A 14,073-nucleotide genomic window follows, 5' to 3' on the forward strand; every position below is an offset into this window, starting at 1 on the left:
GCTAATTATCTAGAGCTATGTTTTTTGAAATTAGGTGCCATTGATCTGCTTTTACTAAGAATTGTGACTATTTGAATAATTTGTGATATGTGGTATTACATGGCGAGTCTTCCATATTTTGATAGGCGTTAAAATTACAATGATCTACTTTCTCGATGAGGCGCATATTTGCAGCATGGGCGGACGATTTGCTAATAATAGCCGTAATCAGTGCTGTCTTGTAATGCTTTAATGGCATTGACTATGCGAGGGCACAATTTGTTATCGGTGGCTGAGTGGCTAGTATTGGCACTACGCACAGACTTGCAGTTGTAGCAACACGCCTTATTGGGATCGGCGCGAACGGGGCACGAGTTGATTTGGTGCTCAGTGGAGCCACAGTGGGCGCACGGGTGGGACTCTGCGGTGCACTTGCTGTTAGTGTGACCGAACTGCAGGCACTTATAGCACTGCACGAAGCGGCTGAAGTCCGCCACGTGCACCCGCTGGTGCTCCACATTCGCGCGCTCCCCTTCGACCAGCCTGCGCCGGATCGCCGGGGCCACCTCCAACACCGCATTGTAGAAGCGCTCGTTTCGGTTGTTCAAGAGGAAGCAAAGGCGGATTTCTTCGCTCGGGATTTGGTTCTGATGGCTTATGATGTCCACCAGTTCCTCCCTCTGGACCTCTTTGCTAATTCCCTTGAGAATAATGAGTGGGCGACGGAGTCTCGACTCCTCTGCTGCAATACCGGGTATACTGTTGACTTTCTGGAGGATACTATCGCGTTGTTCATTCGTATCGAACTCGACTTTTAGCATATTCTGGCGCAGAGGTTTAACTTTTGAGGGAGCGAATGTTGTTTTCCGGAACGAAATGTGTTTCCTCCATTCATCATATACGACCGGCTGCTTGTCACTAGACTCCTTAGCCTTTATGATGATCGATGGTAGAGTGCGCGAAGGAGGAGGAATACTCTTGGGGGAGGGCGTCGCCACGGCCGCGGCGAAGGATTTAGCAGGCGCTGGTGGAGAGGGCGCTGGCATCGTCGGCGTCATGGCCTTGAGTTCCTCGCGGATACTCTCCCGAATAATAGAGAGCAATGTGCTCTGGTCCGGGAGGATCTCCGGAGTCGGAGGAACCGGCGCAATCGCGACCGTTGGCCCGGCCTCATTGATCTTTGCCAACGCCTGCGCAGATCTTTGAATCTCTTGCGCCGCAGCCGCGATAAGCCGCTTGTTGGTGGCTGTGACGCTCTTTCCCTCATTAACGGCTTTATTAATGGCGTACGTGAGTTTGGTGACTACCGTCATGAAAGAGTCGAGACTCTTCACGTCCTCGGAGCGAGCGGGCAGTTCAATTATCATGGTGCTGGAGGATTTGCTGGACTTGGTGGCGGTTGGTTTTTTAGCGGGCGCAACTTTGGTGGTAGTTTGTGAGGCAATGGCGTCACTCACTTCGGGTGTTTCAGTGTCAGACATGTACCGAAGGTGGGGCATGTCTGACTCGGGAGAGAGTTGGAATTCTACGCTGGGGGTTAGGAGATCCTCATCCTCCATCTCGCTAATGGGCGCTATGTTCACACGAGTGCGATCGGAGAGGCCAGCTGTTGTTAGGAAGGCCCTGGAATGGCCTGCCACAGGTGACGAAGACCGCGAAGGGCGATTGGGGGGTGCAGGGGGAGGTCGATTAGTCGCCTCCTTCCGGGTGGGGGACCGGGTGAGCCCCATGGTCTCGTCGGTGAGTAAATGAAATTTATTCGAATATGACAATCAAAAACAAACTGTAAATAATAAAAACTATTGCTTTAATGGGTTGAAATCTACTTAGAAACTAATTTTAGGACGGGACCGACACTCAACGATAGCCGAAAACGAAAAAATTCACTCAGGAAAAAAGTCGATTTTCGCTTTCGACTTACGTCGGCGAGCGGTCCTTACCTAGCTGATAAAACTAGGGTGGGCGGGGGGGCGAATTTTTCGCGTATTTTGCCCGGGGATGGCTCAAAATGACGGGATAGGCAGCCCGAACAATAATCAGAAGTACTTAAGGGGGGGTCCGGAAGAAAAAATTCGGTTTTTAGACAAAAATGGATGATTGAACTACTGAAAAATCGTAACAGAAGAAAAATGACAAAATAGTATGAAAAATTCGAGGATATGGAGACGGCTGGTATGCAGAATGGATGGCGGCGTCGAGACGAAGAGATCAAGGTATCACAAGTGGGTATGGGTACACAAGAGATGGGATGATCGATCGAGCGGTGTTTGGTCGACGTTAGAAAACCAATAAATAAATAATAAATGTAATTGGGACAAATATCACAGATTAATTAAGCGTCGAAGTAGGTAAGTTTTTTGTATATACAAATTTGCCTCGTTTAATAGGCCGTGGCTTTATGTAAATTTTCATAAAACACAAAACGTTCTTTATAATATTTGTATTCACTTCAAGGTTCCAAATCGTGAATAATATTTGCTTTATTTCTGAAAATTCTTTAGAATGACACGAATTGCATTATTAAAGTTATCCATTAAATTCATGCTTAAAAATATAAAAATTTAAAACACTATCTAATAAATCGATTCTTTAAATTTACTTAAGTCGTTCCATTTATTCAACATTTTCTGTGACACTGATAAATAGAAAGTTATTATATTATTAACACGGTCCTCCCTTTCATCGTTACTGAATAGTGCTGGCCACCATTAGCCAAGGATAGATTTAAATTTGTCATTGTGAATCCAGAATGAACTACCATCTGGCAAGTTTTAATCGCTATAGCTATAGGTATAAAATGAAAGGGTTTGCATAGTAGAATACAGTGCTCTATACAAAATCAAAATCCAAGATGGCCGCCAAAATAGCGGATAATGTAGTTTTTTTAATGCTATTAATATGGGTATCAAATTACAGGACTGGGTAAGTTTTATACAGTGCACTATTTAAAATCATACTTAGTAAATTGCGCTATATGTAGAATACATCAATCAAATCATTTGGCCATCAATCAAATCACCTCTTACTTCGAATTTAGATGTACGCAACGAAACATTAACAATAAACGAATGAAATAGAATGTGACAAAAAACCTAAAAAATAACAAGTAAAAACACTTTTTAAGTTAAACGGTTTTATTTTAATCAGAAATATATGGTAGATAAATGTACTAAAATAAAATATATTAATTTAAAACATATGTATTTTGTATGCGTAGCTAAAACAAAATAGTGGAGCACGTCCAATGTTTACCTACAATCGCCAGTTAAAATATGCGCAAATGTGAAATTCTTTGCTATTATCGTGTGGTGTGATACTTCTCAACGAATATTTTTTCTTTAAACGTTTTGTTCTGTAACTTTTATATTTTATGTTTATTTAAACATTTAAACACTACATAAAATTAACATTAATATTATTTACATTGTGATGTATGTAGTGAGAATAAAAATAAAATTACCTATAAATACCTATAAAGGAAATACCTTTCGGTTCATTCTCTTTAAATTAGTTCCATAAAATGTTACTTCTTAATTTTGTACCCTGCATAATCATCCTTTTAAATACATGTATTGCTCTTGCTACAAAGTGTACACCTTTTCAATACAACACGGGCAATTTTGAGAGTAATGTCGAAAACTTAAAGACATTGCTTGAACCTTTCACATCCAGCTGGCCTATTTACAACAATACTACTGTACCGTCCAGTGGGAAACTTATTGAACAGTTCCAAAAAGGTAAGGCTGATCCTGATGTTCATTTAAACTTCACCCAACTTGTAACGAAATACGGATACCCAGTGGAGCAACATCAAGTAATAACAGAAGATCAATACTGTCTTACCTTGTTTCGAATTCCGCGGCCGAATGCACCTGTAGTTTTTCTAATGCATGGAGTGTTATGCAGCTCTGATGACTGGATCACTATTGGACAAGAAAAAGGTCTCGCGTACACTCTATACGATGCTGGCTATGATGTGTGGTTGGGTAATGCTCGAGGCAATAAACACTCCAGATGTAATTTACACCTTTCTCCTGACTGTGCCGAGTTCTGGAAATTCAGTTTTGAAGAAATTGGCCTCTATGACATACCCGCTATGATCGATTACGCTTTAGAAAATACAGGAAAAAGTAAGCTGCTCTATGTAGGTCATTCTCAAGGTACGACATCGTTTTATGTCATGACTTCAATGAGACCTGAGTATAATGATAAAATAGCTTTTATGGTATGCCTCTCAGCAGTTGTTTTCATGTCTCACGTAAGAAGTCCCCTCATTCAACTGATATCTCCATTCGAGAATGACGTCGAAGCTCTAGCCGAGCTCGTCGGAGGGTATGAAGTTGCCCCGAGAGATGCATTTATTGATGCACTTACTTCAACATTCTGTGGTTCACCTGAACTAGCAGAATTATTTTGTGAATCTATAATATATGTGTTATCAGGATTCAACTATCCTCAGCTTAATGCGTCTGTGCTACCAGTGATATACAGCCATTACCCTGCGGGGTCATCTATATATCAACTTGTTCATTATGCGCAAGAAACGAACTCTGGAAAATTTGGTCGATTTGACTATGGTGTTACAGGGAATCTAGCTAAATATAATGCGATAGTTCCCCCAAATTATCCTCTAGATAAGGTAAGGTGTCCAATGGCTATATTTTATAGCAATAATGACTGGTTGACGAGTGCTCCTGATATAGTTACTTTTTTGAAACAATTACCAAATGTAATTGAATTTTACCACGTTCCATGTGCATCATTTATGCACTTCGATTATATTTTTGGCAAAGACAGCGATGTATTGGTTAACAAGGAAATTTTATCATTATTAGCAAAATATAAAAATGATTCATAAATGTACGAAAATACGTTTCAATTTATTATCGCAATGAAACTAAATATTTCGTATCTATAAGAATGTTGTTAGTTTTACTTTTACATCTGTATTTAAGTAATGTTACAATGTTAACCATTATAAAGATAGCTTAGGTACCTTAGAACTTAATAAACAGTTGAACATATAATGAAAGAAGAAAATTTTAAATTATTTTGACCGTATTATTTACTTAGGCTGTATATAGACAGACAAGGGCTTGCAAAATATATGTTACAAATGGATGACAAACCAGTAGACTTTAGTTCCAACTGGAAAAAACTAGTTTTATCCCACAATGGCCGGAATAATCTGAGTTTCTAGTGGCATAGAACAAAAGCCGGCGCTTATTGTGGTGCTTTGTATTTTTAGAATTCTTTTGTCTATGATGTAGGCACATAATAGTTAATACGGCTCATGTTTTCTCTTGTATAAAAAGAAACAGATATGTCCAGGAAATGTTATGATATCCACAAGAAAGGGAAAGAGGAAAGGGCAAGGTGAACACGACCGTACCCAGATCAAATCGAAGACATTCTAGTGGAAGGTTAGGTCAAAATTAACATGAACCGCCGAGTTGACATGAAGAGAGTTATGAATGAGGATGACGCTAATGCAATGTGCGATGTATGCAGGTCGCGTGGCAAGTGGAAAGATGGAATCTCTGCCTACCTCTCAGGAAAAAGAGATGTAACACATATTAACGAAAGTCAACATTCTAGACCACTAGGTTATTAACGTCACCGTGCTGCCATAGTAGGTCTGTACTTCCATTATAAGCTTTCAATTTACGCAGATACTGCATGAGCCGAAAATCAAAGCTGCAGTTGATTAGAGCTTTGATGGGATGCTTGTGACCTGTGCTTGACGGCACGATTATATACTGGGTAAAGGATAATAGTTTCTGAACATAAATTGGATGTAAAATCAATTAATTTTATAGTACGTAGATATTTACACGTTGGAAATTAATAACTCAATTACATAAAGTAAAACTACAATTAATAAACAGATTCGTACACATGTTTAATCATTATGCCTTATGGAGTAGATAAAGCCCAATAATCACAAAACCCACAGAGATTGACAGTGACAGCTACGAAGCTCATCCCCTTAAAGAAGGATTCCAACAACAACAAAAACTTTGCAACAACCTGGACCTTCTCCTTTGATTTACTTCAGAGCTCACTAAGTTAAGTAACTTGCTATCCGCAGGCGTCTACTTGCTGGTTCTTGTGCCTTTAGATTATGCCACGCTCTCTTTAAAATTGTAAAACTAGTCCAATAAAGATTTTCCTCATTCTATGACTTTTTAAATTATCTCTCATCACCCTTACCTGCGACGTTTTATTTTAATACCACAGTGGCGCCCAGCGTGTGGCATTTTACCTAAACGTGACATGCATATCTTTCATTCCAAATTAAGTCCCGTTTCCGTGGGATTTGCGATTAACGAGTAAAAGATGTCAACAAAGCCGGCAAAAGGTAGTACTTTTTTAAATGATGTTCATTATATTTAAATAATATCAAAGGTTGTAAAAGCGAAAGATTCGCAATAATTATACAAGAGGTGAAATTACTGCGTTAGAAAGTTTACAATAAATAAGCCGTTAAAACAACCCCGCACCTTTCACCGTAAAATTTTAATGTTCTCAATAATTACTTTGTAAATATTTGAAACTGTTGTTGTAAAAAGTTGGTCAGTAAACCCTTTCTGCAAATTTTTCATTCTATCTCTTTCTATTGATCGATAATAAAACATGCTGGATGTTTTTTACTTTAAAACAATCAGAAAATTAGTAGAGAAGATGCATCCAAAATAATCACCAGACGAATAAATAAAAAGATATATAACAAGTAATATAGATGTATTAACATAAATATAGGAACCTACGAATAAACATTGACTACGAAGTGCTGTGGAGGTGCGACAGACAACGTGACGGCACCGCCGCCGCAAGATCCAGCTACTTTCTTCACAACGCTGGCGCTGAGATCCGCCTTCACTGAGACACACCGCATGTTTGGTACCGCCACGCCGACCTGATGAAAAACGAGATATTGATAAATGAAACATAAAACTAGACGAACTTTCAGTCGTACTATATTTAAAACTACGGTACTCATATAAAATTGGATAATCAGTGTCGAATAGAAGGCCAACAGCCTGTTATTACCTCTTAATCTTTATTCACACTATCCAGACAAACGTGGCTTTGTAATCTTACCACCTTGAATTGGAAAACCCAAGAAGTTTTAAATTTTTTAAAGCCTTTCATATGAATCTGCAAATTACCATTCCACGTGAAAATTTCATCAAAATTAAATTATAAACTCGAGAGTATCGGTTCAAAATATTCATGCACAAAATGGATGATCGAGACTTATAATTATTATAAAATGCGAAAGTTTATTTGTTTGTTTGTAATCTCTTCCCACTTTATCTATTGGACCAATCATTATTAAATTTTGCGCATGAAGAAGAACATTTGGTACTTCTAATCAGGCAAATATTATAGTTTTCATGGTATTTGCGAAAACCTTAACTCTTTTGTAGGTGGCGTTAAATTCGTACGGGCGGAGCCGTGGTAAAATTTCGTAAATAAATTTTAATAAAACCGATTTTAAACAAATTCGATACCGCTCCACTGATTAAATGCCTCTCGTCACTCATGTCAGTAGCAATTCATTTTGAATTCACAAAATCTTTTTTGCCAGACAATTCGAAAACTCACTATTTTTGAACAATATCCAAATATTGTTTGAATGTTTTCAAGTAAGTACAGCTTCCGAGAGATACCAACTCAAAGCATCGACTAGCTTTTGAGTATTACGTAGATTGGGTTATAAAACAGAAGGGTGTTTATACTAAATCATCAATTGAATCCAAATAGCGTTAATCCTGGTCGTAGCCTCGATCCTACAGACACCTACGTTGACATTATTCTGCTTTTTCTAGTATCATCAGAAACGGGCTTCTAAAAGTACACTGCAGTTTTGAACAATTTTACCCTTGCCTTCATATACGCTAGCATTCTATAGTCGAATATACCTGACATTTCTCGCCATTTAATCCAATAGGATAACTTATAGATATAAATCTATATCGATTCTGACGTTTGAAACATTTCCAAAAGTACTAGGTCTGACAAATACATGCATATAATCAAGTCTGTATGCATTACGGGGTAGACAATGCTTACAGTCTTGGAAAATAATTTTGTTGATTACCTGAATCTCTATTGGAAAGCCGTCTATATTATTTTGTACATCGTTGGTCTCACTGTAAACTAACTTTTTATCGTCAATGTTGTCACAATTTCCACATTTCCATTCGTTACCAACCAAGAAAGGCTCCGCTTCTGAAATTTTAAAATCTTAACAATTAATATTTCGGTAAAATTTGACAAACAAAAATTAAAACACTCTTCTTTACTAATAAAACAAAAAGTTATAAAATGTTGGCAAAGGGTTCACCTATAAATTATGTTACCCGTGCGATGCCGGGCGGGTCACTCGTATGTTTATATATTAATATAGAAGATAATAATAATAACTAAACTAATATCGTCGAATATTTGCAAATGGGTAATTGGCATCCGCTAAAGAACTATTTTCAGATAATTTAATGGAAGCTTGGTTAGGAGAATAATCTCGTGGGAAAACACAATCCTGGTGAAAAATCTACTTAATCCTTAAGTTATCATGAAAACAAGTACCATCTATATTTTCATCGTAATCTACAGTTTCTTCATTAATTAAAAAACCGATCAACGTATCCATATATTCATCGCTGCTCATATTGTCACTATTAACAATAACCATAACGCAAAATAATAAAACACACTTCAAAATCATATCTGTCAAAGAAATTTTTAATATATCGTATTCTATAACGTCCTTCCCCACTGAAGTTTCGAATATTACACATGATATAAGTTTGATGTAATAAATACTTAGCGACTTTATCTGTTTCATTGACCTCTTACTGATAACAATGTTACTTATTTATAAATAAACAATGTGCACGTAGATCTGCCCACTTGCGTTGTGTGACCTTTCATTATCCATTTATTTAGTTGTAAAGTCGTTTTTTTTTTAGAAGAGCCGGGAGTTTTACCTCTATGACCACGATCTTTGTTCGGATAAATCTTTTTCTCTTTCAGTTTTTACACAGCTCCCATCTGACCTCCGCAAACTTTGTGAGGGCACATTAACCATAATGGATTATGGAATTACCTGAATGTACGATCACGTTCATATCTGCAGTCATAGTTTTAATACTCTTACGGGTTTAAATAGCGTGCACTGTGGTTCCACTAGATTTAGACACACATGCATATTTAAAAAGAACAAATATTCCACCAAATGCATGCGGTCTTTAATACCAATGATTACTAAGTAAAACAGTTTTTTTATTCTATGACATATAACATAACAAAACAGAAAGAGACGGTCAACGATGGAGAAATCATCGTTTCTCATTATTTGCATAAGATTTGCCTATAAAGGGAGAGCCTGCCACTGCCAGACTTATGTCATTTCATTAAGGTTAAAAGTTTATCTGCACACGACCCTAACATAGGTAAGAACGATTAGCGAGTATGAAGTTTGGGTAGTGATTCCTTTGAAAGTTATTGGGTAGCAATTATTACTTCGTGAAAGCAAGCGAAATATAAGATGATGTTTGTTCTAGTTACTTATTTGCCGCTGCGCCGTCGACTTTTTACGCTAACCTCTTCTTGATGGCGCGTTACCCAACGCTTCACCGTAACCCACTGAAACAAATAAATAAGTATGAAATCTTATATGTATATGTATAAAATTCTCGTGTCACAATGTTCATTCCCGTACTCCTCCGAAACGGCCTGACCGATTCTCATGAAATTTTGTAAGCATATTGAGTAGGTCTGAGATCTGTCTGAGTCTGAGAATAATAGTTGTCCATTATTAACATTTTTTTTAACTAGAAATTACTAAATAAATATTTATATGACAAAACAACGTTTGCCGGGACAGCTAGTAAATATAATATATATATTTACATTAAAAAATTCAAAAACAAAGTCTTATTAAAACAATTAAGTAATATAATATTATAATATTTACGTCTTATTTTATTATTAAATTGTAATATAAACAACTAGTGGCTATAACCAGGATTGTTGTTTATTGTGTTATTTGTGTAAATGTGTGAGTGACAGCGGAGACCGCAAGCTATAAAGTTAAAGCAAACTATGATGGCAGATATGGACGTGAGCGTACAAGTTTCCTTACCGTAAGAGCATCATTTAACCATCAAACCCAATGAAAATTACTCAGAAAAAAAACATGGTCGCCGCAGATTTTGAACCACTTTTTCAGTCAAGTACGCCCTGACACTCCTTCTAGAGTGACATTCTTAGATTTTTATTATAATTCAGACACCATTAATCCATTTCAAACACACCACACGCACATACACGCATATTATCAAGTCTTTATCCATAAAGAATAGACAAAGCCAATAGTCACGAAGTGCAAGTATAGCTGGACGTTCTAACGATGGAATTGACATTCGGAGCCAGTGACGTTGTTCCCCAAGAATTCCCAGTTTAAAACCGTTACCGTAACTTTTAGAATAGGAAGAGCACCAACTTGAACTCATTATATTTTTTATTTGATAACATTAATGAAAGTATATCGTAAAATAGTAGGTGTTAAATGTATTCTGGCAAATAAATATTTTTTGATTTTTGAACATTAAATTTTCATTCCATTGTAATTAAAATGTAACAATTTAGAACAAATAAAAAAGCAAACATTAATTTCTCCACGAAGACATTTTTGCGTTACACATTTTGCATTTTATATTAAAAGAAAGTGAGAGACTGGCGCCTGAACTAAGCAAAGCATTTTTCAATGATCTTTTATTGCCTAAGTTATTTAAGTCGCCATGTCAAGAGTGGAAAGAAGTTGTCTATCTTCTTCTAAAAGCTTCTTGGTACAAAAGAAACAGTTTTTTTAATTTTAGCAATCGTTCCTAGGGTAAAACGATTCCGGAAATAAAATGTGGAGCGGATCTCCGGAGATTGCGGATGTCATCCGGAATAGACGGTAAGCACTCTAGATACGACTTGTGGGTAATCATACGAAATGCATATACTATTTGGTATGAATTTCAATTAATTTGATACTTTGATCTTCATCAATAGAAACGTTAAAACAAAAAAAAAAGGTCTAGACGAACATAAAATGGGAAATGTCCTGGCGAATGGTCAGATTATCATTGTCTCAGCCACATGAAGTCTACTAAATACCATAAGCCTCTCCAAAGATCTATCTTGATTGGTTGGAAGCAGCTTTCTTCCAATATTTTCCCACAACCGTTAATATTATAATGACCTACTTATTTAGATACGAAAAAAAAATTACCTACCTTAGTCGCTTTTCTTTTTAAAATGCCCTTCGCTATTTCTTCTTATCGTAAGGCGGCTTGAGAAAAAGAAATCCTAAATTTTTTTCAGACTCATTTAAACATTCAGAACAGTTTATTTTTCAGAGCAATTCCTTAACATGTAAAATATCAAATATTTATCTACAAGGTACTTAAGTTCTATTTTCTTGAATTAAGTATTATTATCTAAGATGTCGCTATCGCTATAATAATAATGCCATCTTATAAAATGTCTTATCTAAAACCCCACAAATGTTGAATATAAATAGTCGCGAAGAAAATGTGTCAGGTGCTTAACCCTCACATGGCGCACGTTGTAAGATATTGTCTTCTCTAGACAATGATTCTATGTATCTTCCAACTAGAAGTGGAAAGAAAAGTCAAGTCATGGTGGCTAAGACATAGGTACAGCGAAAGGTAAAAAACATGTTCGAAACTTAATGAAATTAGAACAAGACCTTTAAGAGTACAAGCCTATAGTAAAAAATAATTTCTAATTACATGCAAAATCAAATCACAAATTTTATTAAATTAGGTATATATACTATTAAATATAGAAAGTGCCTTCTTGGTCATTGTTAAAATGAAAAAGTCCATTGTTAAAAATACGCCCTAGATAAATAAATCCTCCCTATGTCGTTATATATTTGAAAATAAATTATGAAAAAGATATTTAAGATAAAAGGTAATGAATCTTCTTTGTCCCATTTACTTGAGGCCGAGTTTCCTCACTTATTTCCGCTAGGTTAATCTTTGCTAGTTCCCCGGGTAAGCACATCTGGTAATTGGGCTTTTTTGAGGTCTCTGTAAATTATACGCCGTAGATGATGTAATAAGTATGTACAAGCACTAAATACTGTTATTTTAATTATTATCATTCCAGTTCCAATAAATCTTTATCAAGCATCATCAACTCCTAATTTATTTTCCTACGATTTTAAGTATACCTGGTGGTCTGTCGTAGCCGACAAAATGCAAAGTGTTATTCTTAAAGGTCAAAATGTACTATACAAGACGCTTTTTCATTGTACAGCTACGAAGACTGTGCCCTGCGCGCCTGAAGCATTTTCCGATACCTGAATTGAATAAGCTACAATAAGCCAGTCATGTTTTGGCGGTCCACGGGAGCGCGCGCTATTTTCTGAAGCGGCTGCCTTATTCGAATTTTGAAGTTTCGAACTAATATCTGAATGGATGTCGCGTTTAAGGGTTAATCTCGTGGTTTCAATTAATTCATTTAGGTGAAACATCAACTTTCAAAAGATTTCTTAAGTTTATTCAGAATGAAAAATATTTTGAGCTTCGTTACTGAACACTACCAGTTCAATTTTTAGGCCTTGTTAATTTATTTTGTAAATATGCAGTAAGTATACATTAGTAATCTGTTATTTTACCATCAATATATTTTAATAGAAAAAAAGTATTTCAGAAGACATTTTTTTAAAATTAAACCACAACTTAAAGAGTTTTAAGAAGACAATGAACTGAGGTTTAAAACGTGAGCGGTTTCATTAATTTTTGACACGATATTTTCATAGTTTTATGACTCAAATACTTCCGGAAAGATATCTCTGTTCTCGCCAAGTTTTTCAGAATTGCCCTATATCAGTGCATTTTTACACTCCCTAAGGTATTTCATCTGTATTTCAAAATCCTGCTTTATGACTAACTAGCAGCCCTCCACTGCTTAGCCCGTGGTACATACGTAGCCTTTAATATAGATTTAATACTCACAGATGTACCTTTTTTATGATGAAACATAATCACTTCAATGTTTTCGAACTTTATGTACCTCTTTCTAATATAAATATAATATAAATACGTAAATAATTTTGGTTGTGCGTTAGTGTTTGTAGATCACCGAACTTTATCTGGGTTGTTTGAGATATTTCTTTTATAGAATAAAACGAAACAGTTTGGGTCGGAACTGGTTTATTGTAAAAGGTTGGAAATACGATATTATATAATTACATTTTGATTGAAATGAGAACTCTCAGAAGAGATTTTCTTAAATTGATGCTTCTTTAATTAAAATTAAGCACGGTGATGCTCATTCTGCAAATGAAATGATTTTGGGTTCTCTCAATAGGTTTTGCAACTTCGACTGTTTGTCTCTCTCTTATTTTTTGAGTGTTACCAGCAGCGCTCGCCCCTACTTACATACATAACATCACGCCGCTTTCCCGAAGGGGTAGGCAGAGATTACATATTTCCACTTGCCCAACATACTTCTTTCGCTTCATCCACATTCATAACTCTTTTCTAAGTTGGTGATTAACTCTTTTAAGGTATATAAATTAATTTTGTGATTTCTATTACTTTCCAGATGAACAGCTTGAATGGGGAACTATAAAGGTGAGTCTTTTGGGTTGTTAAAAACATAATTTCTATAGTTTTTATGATAAGGATGAATGAAGTAATACAATCTTGAACCTTACATATGAATATATTATTGAGAAAAATAAGGAGTAGGAATAAAAATCATCGAGAGAAAACAAATGTCTTGCAATGGTGCCTCTACGTACCGAGTTAAGAAGTAGGCTGAAGAAATCCATGCATAAACATGTGGGCCAATGTTGATTGCCAAAGATTTCCTAAGAAAGGACAAAGTGTAGTCAGAAATATCTCAAGAAAAATATTCTGATAATACGCTTAATATTTGCAGCTTATTATCAGAATATTTTTCTCTATACAAACATATCTAATCAAAACAAATAACCAATAAAATCAATCGCAACTAGCAACTGTAAATCTATATGATGTCACGTAATTCGAGCTTTGC

General features: G+C 36.1%; 2 protein-coding genes across 2 annotated transcripts; one reads left to right on the plus strand and one right to left on the minus strand.

Annotated features, from left to right (window-relative positions):
- The first annotated feature begins 3,495 nt into the window (after positions 1–3,495).
- On the plus strand, positions 3,496–6,146 carry LOC106130859 (lipase 3-like). Its single transcript, XM_013329790.2, has one exon. It carries the CDS (start codon positions 3,500–3,502, stop codon positions 4,835–4,837), a length of 1,338 nt encoding a protein of 445 aa, XP_013185244.2. The 5' UTR covers positions 3,496–3,499; the 3' UTR covers positions 4,838–6,146.
- Positions 6,147–6,706: 560 nt separating this feature from the next.
- On the minus strand, positions 6,707–8,825 carry LOC106130877 (uncharacterized). The gene is made up of 3 exons (XM_013329814.2): positions 8,575–8,825; positions 8,087–8,217; positions 6,707–6,898 (listed from the first exon to the last, which is right to left on the minus strand). Exons 1-3 carry the CDS (start codon positions 8,711–8,713, stop codon positions 6,746–6,748), a joined length of 423 nt encoding a protein of 140 aa, XP_013185268.2. The 5' UTR covers positions 8,714–8,825; the 3' UTR covers positions 6,707–6,745.
- Between the last annotated feature and the right edge of the window lie 5,248 nt (positions 8,826–14,073).

This window comes from Amyelois transitella, chromosome 14 (genome assembly GCF_032362555.1).
Source record: "Amyelois transitella isolate CPQ chromosome 14, ilAmyTran1.1, whole genome shotgun sequence".
NCBI lineage: Eukaryota > Metazoa > Arthropoda > Insecta > Lepidoptera > Pyralidae > Amyelois > Amyelois transitella.